This window comes from Aulonocara sp. 'chitande type north' Nkhata Bay, linkage group LG10, assembly GCF_057382095.1.
Source record: "Aulonocara sp. 'chitande type north' Nkhata Bay isolate Kocher_YH1m ecotype deep benthic linkage group LG10, A_spYH_male_GT1.1, whole genome shotgun sequence".
Classification (NCBI taxonomy): Eukaryota; Metazoa; Chordata; class Actinopteri; order Cichliformes; family Cichlidae; genus Aulonocara; species Aulonocara sp. 'chitande type north' Nkhata Bay.
The window spans coordinates 10,193,129-10,209,559 of record NC_141353.1 but is presented as its reverse complement, the minus strand read 5'-3'; the positions used below and the strand labels follow the sequence as shown (position 1 = coordinate 10,209,559).

The 16,431-nt window shown below is 44.1% G+C and overlaps 2 protein-coding genes and 1 pseudogene across 2 annotated transcripts; all 3 read left to right on the top strand.

Annotated features, from left to right (window-relative positions):
- The first annotated feature begins 795 nt into the window (after positions 1-795).
- On the top strand, positions 796-1,811 carry LOC147320282 (olfactory receptor 8G17-like). The gene has a single exon (XM_086307436.1). It carries the CDS (start codon positions 867-869, stop codon positions 1,809-1,811), a length of 945 nt encoding a protein of 314 aa, XP_086163562.1. The 5' UTR covers positions 796-866.
- A 7,263-nt stretch (positions 1,812-9,074) lies between these two features.
- LOC147320281 (olfactory receptor 8G17-like) lies at positions 9,075-10,035 on the top strand (annotated as a pseudogene).
- A 5,447-nt stretch (positions 10,036-15,482) lies between these two features.
- LOC147320280 (olfactory receptor 8G17-like) lies at positions 15,483-16,431 on the top strand. The gene has a single exon (XM_086307435.1). It carries the CDS (start codon positions 15,483-15,485, stop codon positions 16,425-16,427), a length of 945 nt encoding a protein of 314 aa, XP_086163561.1. The 3' UTR covers positions 16,428-16,431.

Below are 16,431 nucleotides of genomic sequence, written 5' to 3'. Positions count from 1 at the left end.
ACAGCGAAGCGTGGATGCCATGTTTTGAGGAAGCGCTTGATAGGCTCATTTGACCTTTCTGTGGGTTCACCAACGTGTATAGAGGCTATTGGGCTGCCTAGAGGGGTTCCAAACGAATATAAATTGGCTGACCAAATTGTGGCTGGGTTTAAAACGTTGCCAGTAGTTGTGGGGATTATTTCAATTATCCCAATTACTCCAAATTAGATTGTTGACCTTATTAATTACATCCACTACAATGTGCTTAGGTACGCAAACTTAACTTGTGATGCAGTAGAAGGATTAGCAGAGCAATTAGGACCCACTTCTCTTCTCAACAATACTCCCCCTGATGAAACTGTGACCAGAGCACTGGAAGGCCTGAAGACCTTGTCTCAACTCATGTATGAGCTCTTGGGAGTTGACAATCCGCTGGAGGAGGGGATGACCTCTTTCTCTGGGCAATGGAAAGGTTGCATTATGTCCATTAGGGTTTTCTTATCATAGCTATTTTGGTCATTTGTGGGTGTTGTGTGCCTTCTCTTGGAGGATTATTTGGTAAGGGCCCTGATAACAAAGGATTTGCCTTGAGTTTTCATGAACAAAGCACCTTTGATCTTATTATCATTGCAATTACATCATTCAAAATCTGAGGCAATGTGGACACCCTCTGGGAGTCTGTGCCTATAAGACAGCGGAGAACAGTGACAAACAAGCTGTGCGTTGATGTATTAGTCTACCAACAGCTTTACATCAGCTTTTCTATAACTCAGCCTCATTGTTTTCACTACTATAAAGTTCCTCCTGTAACTTTTATTGTTTCTGATAAGATCATATGGACTTACTATCTCATAAGATCTGTAAGTGTAAAATAACGTTCTTTCAGGATGATGGAGAACTACACCTACAACAGCTACATCCTCCAGTTAGAGGGCTTAAACACTTCAAAGGATTCTCTCTACCCCGCCTTTCTTTTCTTGTTTTTCTCCTACCTGTTTATAATGATTATAAATGTGGGCATTACTATTTTGATTGTCATGAACAAGAATCTTCACCAGCCCATGTATCTCCTTTTTTGCAACTTGCCATTGACTGATATTCTTGTAAACTCTATCGTGGTGCCCCGTTTGCTTATAGACCTTATGAGACCTCCATCTGAGCGCCTCATTAGTTATTATCAATGTGTTGTTCAGGCCTACATTGCGCACTTGGTTGGAACCACAAGTCACACTGTTCTCATGATTATGGCCTATGACAGATATGTGGCCATTTGTAATCCTTTTCACTATGTTTCCATAATGACCAACAAAATGATGATCAAGCTGACAGTTTGTGCCTGGGGAGTGGCCTTTGTTTTGGTCGGGATTCTTCTAGGTCTGACCACACGACTGAGTCGATGCAGGACTTTGATCACAAACCCCTACTGTGACAATGCCTCATTGTTTAAACTTTCCTGTGAAAGTGTGGTCATTAACAACATCTATGGTATCACTTTCACTGTGGCTCTTTATGTGGGCTCTATAGGGGCAATAGTTATTTCCTATACAAGCATTGCAGTGGTTTGTCTGACCAGTAAGAACAAGTCTTTGAACAGTAAAGCGTTGAAGACCTGCAGCACTCATCTGGTTGTTTATCTGATTTTGACACTTAGTGGAATGGCACTTATTACTCTGCATCGCTTCCCTCAGTACTCAGAGTACAGAAAAATCTCTGCTCTTCTGTGTTATATGGTTCCAGGCAGTCTGAACCCCATTATTTATGGTGTGCAGTCCAAAGACCTACAAAAAGCCCTTTTGAAGTTTTGTGTATCCAAGAAGGTTTTGGCATCATAAACAGAATGTTTTTCTGTTTGTTTTTATAGAAATTCAACATCTAAAGGGAGATCATCTCTGACAGCTATTTTAATCATAATTAGATGGAAGTTAATGTTTTTGCTGCTGTAAGAAACTAATGTATAAAACTTTAGTCAGCATTTCAAAATGTGTGTATGTTTGTGTAAAATAAAAGCTTAAGCCAATCTGTGGTTTTGTCTCATTCATGAAGTTTAATTTACATTAGATGACGTTAAAGACAAAAGCAAATGTTCGCTATCTGCTGGTAAGCCTTTGTTAAACACAGACACAAGGACTGTGCAGTTTTATTGGAGCTAAATACATAATTAGTATTTAAGAAGAACATAATGGTATGAAACCAGCAATAACACCCGGTTATACCGATGTAATGAATCAGAGTAATGGCCAAGAGAATACCTTTGCATGGGAGTAATTTTTAGTATTCTTACTTATACATAGCTTTCATTTAAAACCAAAAAAGACAATCTCTGGACTAGGGATGGGTACCGGTGTCCGGTGCCATGATGGCACCGGTTCTGACATAAACGGTAGTAACCAGACCGAAAAGCAGCGCACATTTCGGTGCTTTATTTCGGTGCTTTTTTTTCCTGAGCTGTGATACACTTCTAGACAATCATTTTACGTTTCCGAGGATAGTAGGCGGGGCCAGGTACGTACGTTCTTTTATGCAGAGCTACAGATTAAAAATGCCCAAGGCGAAGCGGTCAAAAGTCTGGCTGTACTTCACAGCAAAAGATGCAAACTCAGCAGCCTGCAACAAGTGCTTTAAGCTGATACTGTCAAAGGAGGTAACTCCTCAAATCCGATGAAACACCTAGCGACGCATAGCGTTTTTTTCTCTCCAAAAACCAAGAAATGCGCTGTATTTGATAGCTTGCTGCGAGATCTCACACCGAGCGCATCTACTGCGGTGTGGTGCCTGTTATCGGACCCGGAGTTAGCAACATACCTAAAAACACGAAGAGGAGAGTCCTGGCCCCTAGCCCTGCCAGTGTAGCAGAAATGATGACGGATGATGATGGCAGCAGCAGCAGCAGCCGTTCTTCTCTGCGTGAGTAATTTACGTTGAGTAGGCTAACCACGTTATTAAATTAATGCATGTAAGGTGAACTAGCAAACATCATCATATCTACATGCGGCTGTCTTCTTGTTTGATGGCAGCTACTCCCTTCACCCTGGCCAAAAAGGCTAAAATGACCAAAGAAAAAGAGGGAAACAGCTGAACATGAGCGGTTTTTGGACAAAGTTTGTGTTTTTTCCATTGATTAAGCACTGCTTCCAGCCAAGAGTGATACCATATATGCCCTATAGCTGCAGAAAAGGCTAACATTGTTATCTTTTTACAAAAACCAAATCAAATCAAATCACTTTTATTGTCACATCACATGTGCAGGTACATTGGTACAGCACATGTGAGTGAAATTCTTGTGTGCGAGCTTCACAAGCAACAGAGTTGTGCAAAATACAATAATGTAAACAAGCAAAATACAAGAATGGCTACATCTGAAACTAATAAATATATGTTCAATATATAATAGTATATGCATTTCTGGATGTGTATAGTAAATATTTTCCTACGTGTGTGTGTGTGTGTGTGTGTACACATATTTTACAAATTAAATAGAGTAAACAATAAATAAAATATATAAAATATACAGAGTTGAGACATGTGCAAAACAGTGGCATTACTGTACAGTATGGAGTGCATAATGTTAAAGTTCCAGTAGTGAAGCTGAGGTGTCTATGACGTGTTCAGCAGTCTGATGGCCTGGTGAACCAGCTGAACATGAGAGGTTTTTGGACCAATTTTGTGTTCTCCATTCTTTAAGCACCGGTTTGAGCACCGTTTAAGCACCGGCACCGTTTCAAAAGTACCGATTTGGCACCGGTATCGGATAAAACCTAAACGATACCCATCCCTACTCTGGACTTATATCTGATTGAGATGTTTATATGAACTTAAACAGGCCGTTTAAAATACAGCTGAATTAAAACAATACTCCAAATCCCTCACATTTATGACACATGCACACTAGCCAATTTTGTTCTTACTACTGTGCATATGTTGGCAAATCAGACTGGAACAGTGAATTAGGAACAGTTCACAAAATCAGCACATATCACCATTTTGGTTCAGTATTGTATATGTAAGAAACTGAACCTAAACTGAAAGAATAATAATAAGTGTGTGAATGCGAGAGTGAATGAATTAGTCGAATTGTAAAGCGCTTTGGGTGCCCTGAAAAGTGTTATATAAAACCAATCCATTATAATAAGGCAATTTGGCATTAGGCATGTCATTGTGATAATCTTAAGTGAGATTCTTGTACAGTAAAATTTGAGTTGTTGATTTCCAAATGCATTTCATTTGTGAGGTAAAAAAACCCCATTAAGATTGTTTTCTTTAAATTCATAAAGTTACTGCATAAAGTACATCAATAGTTACTCATTCTCTCATGTTAACTAAAAGGAAAATGTTTTTAAAGAGTATGATTTTTATGCTAAAATACAATGACCCTGCCATCTGTCAGACCTTTCGTGCATGTTCAGAACACAAAGGGTATAAAGTTCAGTCTTTTTTTTTTTACTCTTGGTCTGCTTCACCTTCTTCACTTTGGGGCCTAGTTGTCTGTGACAAAAAGAAATTACAAACAGAGATTAACAATAACCCAGTTATTTATAATACAATAAGGTTTTGGAGGGAAATGCACAAAAGGTTGGGCAGAGAAGATTTTTTTGACTCCTTTATTGAGAAACAAAGACTTTGTTCTAGGAATGTCTCGCAGTCTGTTTGATATGTGGCATAACAACAGGCTAAGGGTGATTTGTATTTAAACAACACACTGATGAACTTTCAGCAACTGGATTCAAATTTTAATATTCCTAGAGACAATTTTTTTGGGCTTTCTCCATGTTTGTCATTTTGTTAATTCTGAAATTTCACAATCTGCAGAAACAGCTATATATGAAGATTTGGAGACTTTTCTTATTAAACAAAAAGACAGAACTCATTTTATTTCTGCCTTTTATTCTTTACTTTATACTCATAGTAGCAGCACATTGAGTGCTATTCATAAATGGGAGAGAGATCTTAATAGTCAATATGTGGAGGAGGAGTGGAAACATAGCTAGATCTACTTTTACTTGCAACTGTTTGCAAGATACCCAATAAAAAAATTTGACACCGCCTAACTCCTAATGCCTGCATAAGATTACACCTGATGTGTCTGTATCAAATCAAATTCAAATTTTATTTGTCACGTACACAGTCATACACAGTACGATATGTAGTGAAATGCTTGGACAACTGCTCGTGACCTAAAGAGAACAAAAAAGGAAAAGGCTATGAATAAGATAGGAAATAAATATGAAAAATTAAAAAGGGTAAATTTAACTAGGAAGGAATAAAATATAAATTAAGGTTAAAAATGAAATAACTGTACAACACAAATTAGAATGAAGGGTAAATTTAACTGGGAAGAATAAGATAAAGATAAATATATAAATTAAAGTTGAAAATAAAATAACTGTACAACAAAATACACAATACACAATATAGAACTATATAAGAATGTATGAAGAAATCTAAATATAAATAAATATATACACAATAACAGCAGCTGTACAAGTATTAACCGGAAATGAAGAATATAGTGACCAGTGTTGTGCAAAACCAAAGTCCAGAAAGTCCAGTGTGTGTGTAAGAACCATATGTGTGGGTCAGTACTGTGTGGTGGTGTGATTGAGAGACCGTATCGCCTGCGGGAAGAAGCTCCTCCTCAGTCTCTCTGTGTTGGTCTTCAGGGAGCGGAATCGCTTTCCTGACCTCAACAGAGAGAACAGTCTGTTGTTGGGATGGCTGAGGTCCTTCACCATCTCCCTGGCCTTGGTCCAGCACCGCCTGCTGTAGATTGAGTGCAGGTCAGGGAGCTCGGAGCGGATGGTGCGCTCAGCTGACCGCACAACCCTCTGTAGAGCTCGTCTGTCCTGCATGGTGCTGTTCCCGAACCAGGTTAAGATGTTTCCCGCCAGGATGCTCTCTATGGTGCAGGAGTAAAAGTTCCTGAGCACCTTGGAGGGCAGTTGGAAGTCTCTCAAGCGTCTGAGGTGGTAGAGACGCTGTCAGGCCTTTTTCACCACGGTGTTGATGTGACAGGACCATGACAGGTCCTGCGTGATGTGAACTCCGAGGTATTTGAAGCTGTCCACTCTCTCCACTGGGCACTCGTTGATGACGGGGGTCTGGTAGTTCCTCTCCTGCTTAGTGCTGAAGTCCACTATCAGCTCCTTTGTCTTACTGACGTTTAGAAGGAGGTTGTTCCTCTGGCACCAGTTCTCCAGATTCCTAATCTCCTTCAGGTAGGCCGTCTCGTTGTTATCAGAGATCAGGCCCACCACGACGGTGTCGTCAGCAAACTTGATGATGGTGGTGGAGCTGGTAGTGGCCACACAGTCATATGTGTACAAAGAGTACAGCAGGGGGCTCAGAACACACCCCTGGGGGGCTCCAGTGCTGAGAGTGGTGGAGGCTGAGACATGTCCGCCCATCCTTACTGCCTGTGGTCTGCCAGTTAGGAAGTTGGAGATCCACTGACACATAGATGAGCTGAGTCCCAGATGCTCCAGCTTGGTGGTGAGTGTGGAGGGAATTATGGTGTTAAATGCAGAGCTGTAGTCTATGAAGAGCATTTTAACATAATTCCCCCTTCTAGTGTCCAAGTGAGTGAGTGATGTGTGGAGGAGATGAGAGATGGCATCGTCTGTGGAACGATTTGGATGGTAAGCGAACTGTAGTGGGTCCAGTGTGTCTGGTAGTGAAGAAATGATGAAGTCTCTGACCAGGCGTTCAAAGCACTTCATCACTACTGAGGTGAGGGCTACAGGGCGATAGTCATTGAGAGAAGCAGGGTGGGGTTTCTTCGGGACAGGAACAATGATGGACTCTTTGAAGCATGTGGGGATCACCGACTGAGATAAAGAGATGTTGAATATCTCAGTGAACACAGGAGCTAGCTGGTATGCGCAGTCTCTTAGGATACGACCTGGGATGCCGTCTGGTCCTGCTGCTTTCCTGGTGTTCACTCTCTTGAAGGCTCTCCTTACTTCATGCTCGGAGATGACGAGCACGTTTCCGGTGCTGGCAGTATCTTCCTGTCTGCAGCCGTTAGCGCCGCTAACACTAGCATTGTTGGAGACCTTAGCTGCAGCCTCGAAGCGAGCATAGAAAGTGTTCAGCTCGTCTGCCAGAGTCACGGCCGCGTTCGTCATACCGGTTGTTGGTGCTTTATAGTCCGTTATTGTCCTTAGTCCCCGCCACAGGCTCCTAGAGTCACTCTGTTGGAGTTGTGACTCTAGTTTCCTCCCGTAGCGCTGCTTCGCCTCTTTCACCGCCCTCCGCACGTTATATGACGCGGCTTTGTACGGGTCCATGTCCCCCGTCATGAGTCCCGTGTTGTAGGCAGCGGTGCGGGATCTCAGAGCGTCGCGGATGGTTTTATCCACCCACGGCTTCTGGTTGGGAAACGTTGTGATAGTCTTTGTCTCCACGGTATCATCCGCTAGTTTCCCGATGAATCCCACAACCGCTTCCGTAAACACGTTGACGTCATCGTCGGAGCTGTTTCTGAACATGCCCCAGTCTGCGTCATCGAGTGCGTCCTGTAACGCGGCCACCGATTGATCCGTCCAGCGCGCGACCTTCCTCTGAACCGGAACTTCCTGTTTCAGCCTTTGTTTGTATTTTGGCATGAGGAAGATGGCGGCGTGATCAGATTTGCCAAACGGGGGGCGGGATTGTGCCTTGTAGCCGTCCTTGACCGTAGTGTAGCAGTGGTCCAGTGTCCTTTCACCCCTGGTGGGGCAGGTGATGTGTTGATAAAAGTTCGGCGCTGCGCGTTTGAGGTTGGCGCTATTAAAGTCCCCCGTCACAATAAGCGCAGCGTCCCGGTGTTGTGTCTGGTGCTGTGTGAGTGCCTCATGCAGCTCGCATAAGGCGGTGACCGTGTCCGCTTGTGGTGGAATATAAACGGCACTTACAATGACCGATGTAAATTCCCGAGGTAGATAAAAAGGACGACACATGATGGACAGTAGTTCCAGATTTGGTGTGCAGGAGCGTGTGAGAGGAACAACGTTCGCACTGTTGCACCAGTTGTTGTTCACCATTAAACACACGCCGCCTCCCCTTGACTTCCCCGAGTCCCGTGTCCTGTCCATGCGGTGAACCGAGAAGAACTCGGCCGGCTGGATGGCGTGGTCCGGCACCGCTGGGTTCAGCCATGTCTCGGTGAAGCAGAGGAGATTGCAGTCCCGAATGTCTCTCTGGAACTTTATCCTGGCCCTGAGGTCGTCAAGCTTGTTCTCCAGTGACTGGACGTTGGCGAGCAGGATGCTAGGCAGAGGTGTGCGGTGTGCACGAGCTCTCAGCCTGTTCCTGACGCCGGCTCGCTTCCCTCTAGGCCGCCGCCGCTTCCCTTTGTTCTCCCTCGAGATCTCACTCGGCCAGCTCGGATCCGGAGTTAAAAACTTCGAATTGTGAGTACATTGTATACCAATAGAAACAAGAGTGTCACTGTCATACCTAATGTACCCAATGGTGATGATTTTGCCGATTTAGAAACGCTGAAAACTAACTTAAAAAGCAAAGACAAAGAAAAAGTGGTCGGAGCAGTCGTGACGGCAGCCGACCTCACCGGCGCCATTAAATGTCAAAAAGAAACTTGTACCTTTTCCCATTACTTTTGGCAATGCAAACTAATTAAAAGATTTTGGAGTTCTATATCTCAAGATCTGAGTAATATCTTTAAGAATTGGATCCAAAAGGACCCTGGATATTTTATTCTTGGTTTACCTTCAAAAGAATTAACATTAACTTACTCACAGCGTAAATTATGTGATAAAATATTGTTGTTAGCTCAGAAATGTTTTCTTATTCTTAACTGGGTTAACTTCCTAAGACCTGAACTCTTCCACGGCATGCATTTTTAATTTCTCTTTGATATTTGGGCTGATTGGAACCCAATGAATGTAAAAACAAAGAATTACTGTTTTGTTTTTTTACCCGATTTTAGTTTCTAAGAAAAATGAGAGCCACATATGAAGAAATTCGTTTTAAATTTTGATAAAACAGAGGCAGTGTAATGTTCTCGTAAGTGGATATCAGTCCCTTGTGGAGCTAAAATTAGTATTTTGGTCTAGACAACCCAAAATGTGATTTTAGATGGTGACTGGATTGCTTTTGAAATGCCTTTGAAATTGTCTTGTTCTTTCAGGTCCATGCAAAATAAAAACAACATCTTCACAATACAGCTGGAGGGTTTAAATGTCCCACAGGAAGCCACATATGCTGTGTTTCTTTTTCTTTTTTCTCCTACTTGTTTCTAATTGTTGCAAATGTGGGCATTGCTGTTTTGGTTTTTGTTGACAAGAGTCTTCACCAGCCCATGTATATCCTTTTTTGTAATCTGTCCATTAATGATTTATTTGGAAACTCTATCACGATCCCTCGTTTGCTTGTAGACATGTTGAGGCCTCCGTCTGAGCGCCTCATCAGTTATTATGAATGTGTGGTCCAAGCTTTCACCACACATATGTTTAGTACCACAGCTCACACAGTGCTTATGATAATGGCCTTTGACAGATATGTAGCGATCTGTAATCCTCTGCGTTATGCTGCAGTAATGACAAATAAGATGTTGATGAAGCTGACAGTTTCTGCCTGGGGGGTGGCCTTTGTTTTGGTTGGGATTCTGCTCGGTCTGACCTTGAGACTGGGCCGATGCAGAACTCTGATCAAAAGCCCCTATTGTGACAATGCTGCACTGTTTAACCTGTCCTGTGAGGATGTGTGCATTAACAATGTCTATGGCCTCACTTTCACTGTGCTTTTGTTCACAGGTTCTATTGGTAGCATGGTTCTTACCTATACTAAGATTACTGTGGTGTGTCTAACCACTAAGAACAAGTCCTTGAACAATAAAGCCTTGAAGACCTGCAGCACTCACCTGGTTGTATATCTGATTTTTTTGTTCAGTGGTATGTCCATAATCACTCTGCATCGCTTTCCTGAGTACTCAGGGAGCAGAAAAATTGTTGCTGTCCTGTATCACATCATCCCTGGAAGCCTCAATCCCATCATTTATGGTATGCAATCCAAAGAGATATATCAAATGTTAAGTTAAAGAAGGTTTTGCCATTATATTAAAGACAATTTTCAGGGTTATTTGAACAGTTTGAAGTGACATATTAATGTTTTTTAAACTGACAGTGTGCAGAGATTGTAACCTGATTGTAACCAGGGCGCCACGATCTTCAGTAAGTTGGACTTGCGCAACGCCTACCATCTGGTGAGAATCCGTGAAGGGGATGAGTGGAAAACGGCCTTCAATACTCACCTGGGCCATTTCGAGTACCTTGTGATGCCGTTCGGCCTGACCGATGTGCTTTTGTCTACTTAGAAGAGATTCTCGTCTTCTCCAAATCTAAAGCGGAACATGAGGTCCATGTAAGGCAGATCCTGCAGCGCCTACTGGAAAATAGGCTCTTTGTTAAAGGAGAGAAATGCGACTTCCACATGGATTCAGTGGCATTTGTGGGCTACATCATCACCAGAAGGGATTTGAAACCTGACCCGGCAAACGTTCAGGCAGTGTTGGACTGGCCCAAACCACCCGATCGCCGGCAGCTTCAGCGCCTTCTGGGGTTTGCTAACTTCTACAGACGTTTCATCAGGGATTTTAGTAAAGTTGCTCTACCTCTCACTAGGTTAACGTCACCCAAGGTGCCATTCCAATAGGACCGGCTGGCTCAGGAAGTCTTCTCTTGCCTCAAGGAACAGTTCGCCACCGCCCCAATCCTTCGCCAGCCAGACCTCTCCCTGCAGTTCATCATGGAGGTGGATGCATCAGAGACTGGAGTAGGGGCCGTGCTCTCTCAACAGTTCGAAGGTAAGCTCCACCCCTGTGCCTTTTTCTCCCGTCGTCTTTCCCTAGCCGAGAAGAATTATGACATCGGAGACCGCGAACTTCTGGCCGTGAAGCTGGCTCTGGAGCAGTGGAGACACTGGCTGGAGGGGGCCGCACAGCCGTTTATTGTATGGACTGAATACATCCGCTCGGCGAAATGGCTCAACACATGGCAGGCCTGGTGGGCTTTGTTTTTCACCCGGTTTAATTTCACCATCACTTACAGGCCAGGCTCCCGAAACGTTAAACCAGACGCTCTTTCCTGGCAATTCGCTCCAGTCGGAGAGAAGTCTGACCCTGGATCTGTTCTGCCTGCTTCCTGTATTATTGGAGCCGTTACGTGGGAGATCGAAGAGCTCGTCCGGGAGGCACAAGAAACCGACCCTGATCCTGGCATGGGCCCCCCTGATCAACTCTTCGTTCCGGCGGCTGTCCGGTCCCAAATGCTCCAGTGGGCTCACACAGCCCATTTTTCCTGCCATCCAGGAGTTAACCGCACCACTGCATTCCTGCGCAGGTATTTCTGGTGGCCCGCCCTCATTAAAGACTCACGGGAGTACGTAACCGCCTGCACCACTTGTGCTCAAAATAAGCACTCCAATCAACACCCGTCTGGACGTCTGCAGCCACTCTCCACACCCAGCCGACCCTGGTCCCACATCTCTCTGGATTTCGTCACTGGTCTGCCACCATCTGCAGGTAACACTACAATATTGACCATTGTTGACCGTTTCTCCAAAGCTGCCCATTTCATTGCGCTTCCTAAGCTCCCTACAGCCTTGGAGACTGCTCGACTCCTCACCACACATGTTTTTCGGCTCCATGGCATCCCTGAGGACATTGTCTCGGACGGGGCCCTCAGTTCACGTCACGGGTGTGGAAGGAGTTCTGCTCTGCCATAGGAGCCAAGGTCAGCCTCTCCTCTGGCTTCCATCCTTCCGCCATGGATGGAGTATGCTCACAACAGTCACACATCCTCTGCTACCGGCGTGTCACCCTTCAATGCGTCTCTGGGATACCAACCACCTCTGTTTCCCATGGTTGAAGGTGAGCATACTGTTCCATCTGTCCGACATCACCTCCGCATGTGTCGCAGGGCCTGGCGGGCCACTCAGGCGGCTTTACTCCGGATGAAGGAACGCAATAAAGCGCTCGCGGATTGCCACCGGAGGACAGCCGCCCCTGAATATGTGGTGGGGCAGAAGGTATGGCTCTCCACTTGATTCGTGCCCTTACGTGCCGAATCGAAAAAACTCTCCCCCAACTTCATCGGCCCATTTGAAATCAGTGCTATAATCAACCCTGCATCCGTCCGATTGGCACTGCCACGCAATATGCATGTTCATGATGTATTCCATGTCTCTCAGGTCAAGCCAGTGGTCTCCACCCCGGTGTGCCCTCGTTCGAGGCCCCGCCGCCCCCCCGGCTCGTGGATGGCCAGCTGGTTTACACCGTCTCGTGCGTCATGGACTCCCGGCGCCGGGGATTTCAGTACCTGGTTGACTGGGAGGGCTACGGGCTAGAGGAACGTTCCTGGGTGCCCCGGTCGGCTAGCGTGGATAGAGGTCTGCTCCGGGACTTCCACTGCCTGCACCCGGGTAAGCCTGGTGGGTCACCGGGAGGCTCCCGTTGAGGGGGAGGGGGGGGGGGGGGAAGGGTACTGTCATGGTCCCTGTGCCTCCCCGGCCAGCCCAGTGTGGCCACAAGTTTTTGTTGTTTTTCTCTCTCTCCCTCTCTCTCTCCTACCTGTCTGCCTGGGTGGAGCTCTGATTGGGCTCCTGCCCTTGGCCCACGCACCTGCAGCTGATCTCGAATGAATTGCAGTTGATCCCTGGCTCTTCTTAAGGCTGGGGCTCTGAGCTATTCGTTGCTCGAATATTGAGTAACCCTCATCACTATTGCCTGGCTTCATTGTGAATCAGTTGTTCCCGTGCTTGCCGCCGACTTACCCTCGTCTATGTTTATAGGTTTATTTGGACCCGCCCGTTTTGACCCCGTGAGTGTGAGTGGGTTGCTCGTGTGAGGAGTGTTTAGACAAGGAGCGGAGCAAGTGTGAAGAAGTGTGTTTCCCCGGCCTATTGATCCCCGGGACCCTGGTGTTTCTCTCCACCCCCCCTTCACGTGTACATAGCGCACTGGAGTGATTAATAAAGTGTTGTTGAACCATGCTACCTCAGTCTGTGCCTGAGTCCGTCCACCACCGTGACAAACCTGGCTTAATAAATTAGATCTTTGCCAACTCGATCCGTTGTCACTATTACAAATTTACTTCTCCAATTCTATTAATATGAATTAAAGTCATTACATTTCTGTCAGTACCAGATTGCTAAAATAAAAGGGAGTAATGCAACACTGCTGAAACTGCTTCTGAAGCACTGCTTTTTGCACTCTATCTGCTAGGGGTGCAACAATACTCGTATCGATATTGAACCATTCGATACAGTGCTTTCGGTTCAGTACGCATATGTATTGAACAATACAAAATGTTTAATTTATTTTATCAACTTTCCTTCTGATGATGCTGTCTGTGTTTAATAGTTTAATAGTTTAATTATTTATATAGCACATTTAATTACAACAGGAGCGTTGACCAAAGTGCTGTACAAGAATACAACATACATAATAAAAACAACTTAGAGTATTAAAGGCAAACACCAAATATGAATTAACAAATAACTCTCATGCTGTATTAAAAGCCAGTAAATAAAAATGCATTTTAAGATAAGATTTAAAAAGATTGACAGTATGAGCCTGTCTGATGTGTAGGGGTAAATTATTCCACAGCTTAGGCGCTACGACTGCAAATGCTCAATCACCTCTATGAACCAGCCTCGACCTTGGTACAGCTAAAAGCAAAAGATCACTTGATCTAAGAGATCTAAGGGGGGTATAAGTCTGCAAGAGGTCAGACAAATACCCGGGAGCCTGTCCATTCAGGGCTTTGTAAGTCAACAATAAAATTTTAAAATTAATTCTTAAGCGGACAGGGAGCCAATAAAGGGAGGCAAGTACCGGGGAAATGTGTTCACATCTTTTAGTACGTGTCAGAAGACGAGCTGCAGAATTCTGGACCAACTGCAGCCTTGCCAGGCAGGTCTGGCTGTCTCCAGCATATAAGGAGTTACAATAGTCCAGCTGGGATATAATAAAAGCATGAATCGCTCGTTCAAAGTTTTTAAAAGATAAAAATGATCTCACCTTAGATAAAAGCCTCAGTTTGAAGAAAGACCGCTGTACAACTGAGCTAATTTGTTTTTCAAAGGTGAAATTGCTGTCAAGTATAACCCCCAAATTTTTGGCATGTGATTTGACAAAAGTGTGCACTGTGTTGAGCGCTCAGTGGATCTGCGCTCGACAGTGCAGCCTAGGCGGAGTAGTCGAACGCAGATTCACTGAGCGCAGGGCAAGCTAGCGAGACAGAAGTTAAGCTCTCGTTGCAACATGGCAAATTGAACCTCCCCCAACCTCATTCTGGCGTTTGGAACTATTTTGGTTTTCATGTGACGTATGACCCTGAAGGTAAGCGCGTCATGGACAAAAGTAAAACAGTATGTCGGATGTGCCACGCAATGCTCAATTACATGGGTGGGAACTAGTGTGTTAGCGCAGTTAGCTCGTTAACGTGTTGGCCGTCCAGCCCCATGCACGGGGCGATCCGTGGTAGCTCGTTAACGGAGATTTGCTGTGTTGTGGCGTTAACGTCATTTCAACGAGATTAACGCTGACAGCACTAGTGGGAACACAACGAATATGACTGCACATTTACTCCGACAGCATCCTAGTGCAAAGACAAGTGGAAGCAGACAAAAACAACAAGCAAGCATGCTACAAACTTTACCCGAGTCATTTAGACAGCCGTTAGCACATGATTCTCCTTATGGGGACCTGATATGTTTAATATGCTGCTGAGAATATAGCCCAGAAGAAGCGTATAGTATAGCTTTTATTTGGGAAAGAGCCATTTCTCTGTAATAAACTCTCTTTTCCAAAGATGAGTGATTCCTCCATCAGATAGATTTATTATTTTGTTACTTTGTTGTTTCAGCAACATTAAATTTAAAAACTGTACTTTTGAGTTAAAATATATATTTATAATTTTAATAAATGACAAATTAAAAAGGCATGAACATTTTTTTTGTATCGAAAAAATATCGAACCGTGACACCAAAGAATCGAACCGAACCGTGAATTTTGTGTATCGTTGCAGCCCTACTATCTGCGTGTATTATAAGGAAAAGATGGAAAGAAATTCCTTGTCAAAATAAAAGATACCTGAATGAATTGAAATGGTAAAATGCTTGTTCCTACTAATTTGGTCATTTGTGGGTGTTGTGTGCTTTCTCTTGGAGGATTATTTGGTAAGGGCCCTGATAACAAAGGAATTGCCTTGAGTTTTCATGAACAAAGCACCTTTGATCTTATTATCATTGCAATTACATCATTCAAAATCTGAGGCAATGTGGACACCCTCTGGGAGTCTGTGCCTATAAGACAGCGGAGAACAGTGGCAAACAAGCTGTGCGTTGATGTATTAGTCTACCAACAGCTTTACATCAGCTTTTCTATAACTCAGCCTCATTGTTTTCACTACTATAAAGTTCCTCCTGTAACTTTTATTGTTTCTGATAAGATCATATGGACTTACAATCTCATAAGATCTGTAAGTGTAAAATAACGTTCTTTCAGGATGATGGAGAACTACACCTACAACAGCTACATCCTCCAGTTAGAGGGCTTAAACACTTCAAAGGATTCTCTCTACCCCGCCTTTCTTTTCTTGTTTTTCTCCTACCTGTTTATAATGATTATAAATGTGGGCATTACTATTTTGATTGTCATGAACAAGAATCTTCACCAGCCCATGTATCTCCTTTTTTGCAACTTGCCATTGAATGATATTCTTGTAAACTCTAACGTGGTGCCCCGTTTGCTTATAGACCTTATGAGACCTCCATCTGAGCGCCTCATTAGTTATTATCAATGTGTTGTTCAGGCCTACATTGCGCACTTGGTTGGAACCACAAGTCACACTGTTCTCATGATTATGGCCTATGACAGATATGTGGCCATTTGTAATCCTTTTCACTATGTTTCCATAATGACCAACAAAATGATGATCAAGCTGACAGTTTGTGCCTGGGGAGTGGCCTTTGTTTTGGTCGGGATTCTTCTAGGTCTGACCACACGACTGAGTCGATGCAGGACTTTGATCACACACCCCTACTGTGACAATGCCTCATTGTTTAAACTTTCCTGTGAAAGTGTGGTCATTAACAACATCTATGGTATCACTTTCACTGTGGCTCTTTATGTGGGCTCTATAGGGGCAATAGTTCTTTCCTATACAAGCATTGCAGTGGTTTGTCTGACCAGTAAGAACAAGTCTTTGAACAGTAAAGCGTTGAAGACCTGCAGCACTCATCTGGTTGTTTATCTGATTTTGACACTTAGTGGAATGGCACTTATTACTCTGCATCGCTTCCCTCAGTACTCAGAGTACAGAAAAATCTCTGCTCTTCTGTGTTATATGGTTCCAGGCAGTCTGAACCCCATTATTTATGGTGTGCAGTCCAAAGACCTACAAAAAGCCCTTTTGAAGTTTTGTGTATCCAAGAAGGTTTTGGCATCATAAACAG

What these genes read in the sequence shown, in the direction of transcription:
- LOC147320282 (XM_086307436.1), top strand. Translation starts at nt 867, where the DNA reads ATGATGGAGAACTACACCTACAACAGCTACATCCTCCAGTTAGAGGGC.
- LOC147320280 (XM_086307435.1), top strand. Translation starts at nt 15,483, where the DNA reads ATGATGGAGAACTACACCTACAACAGCTACATCCTCCAGTTAGAGGGC.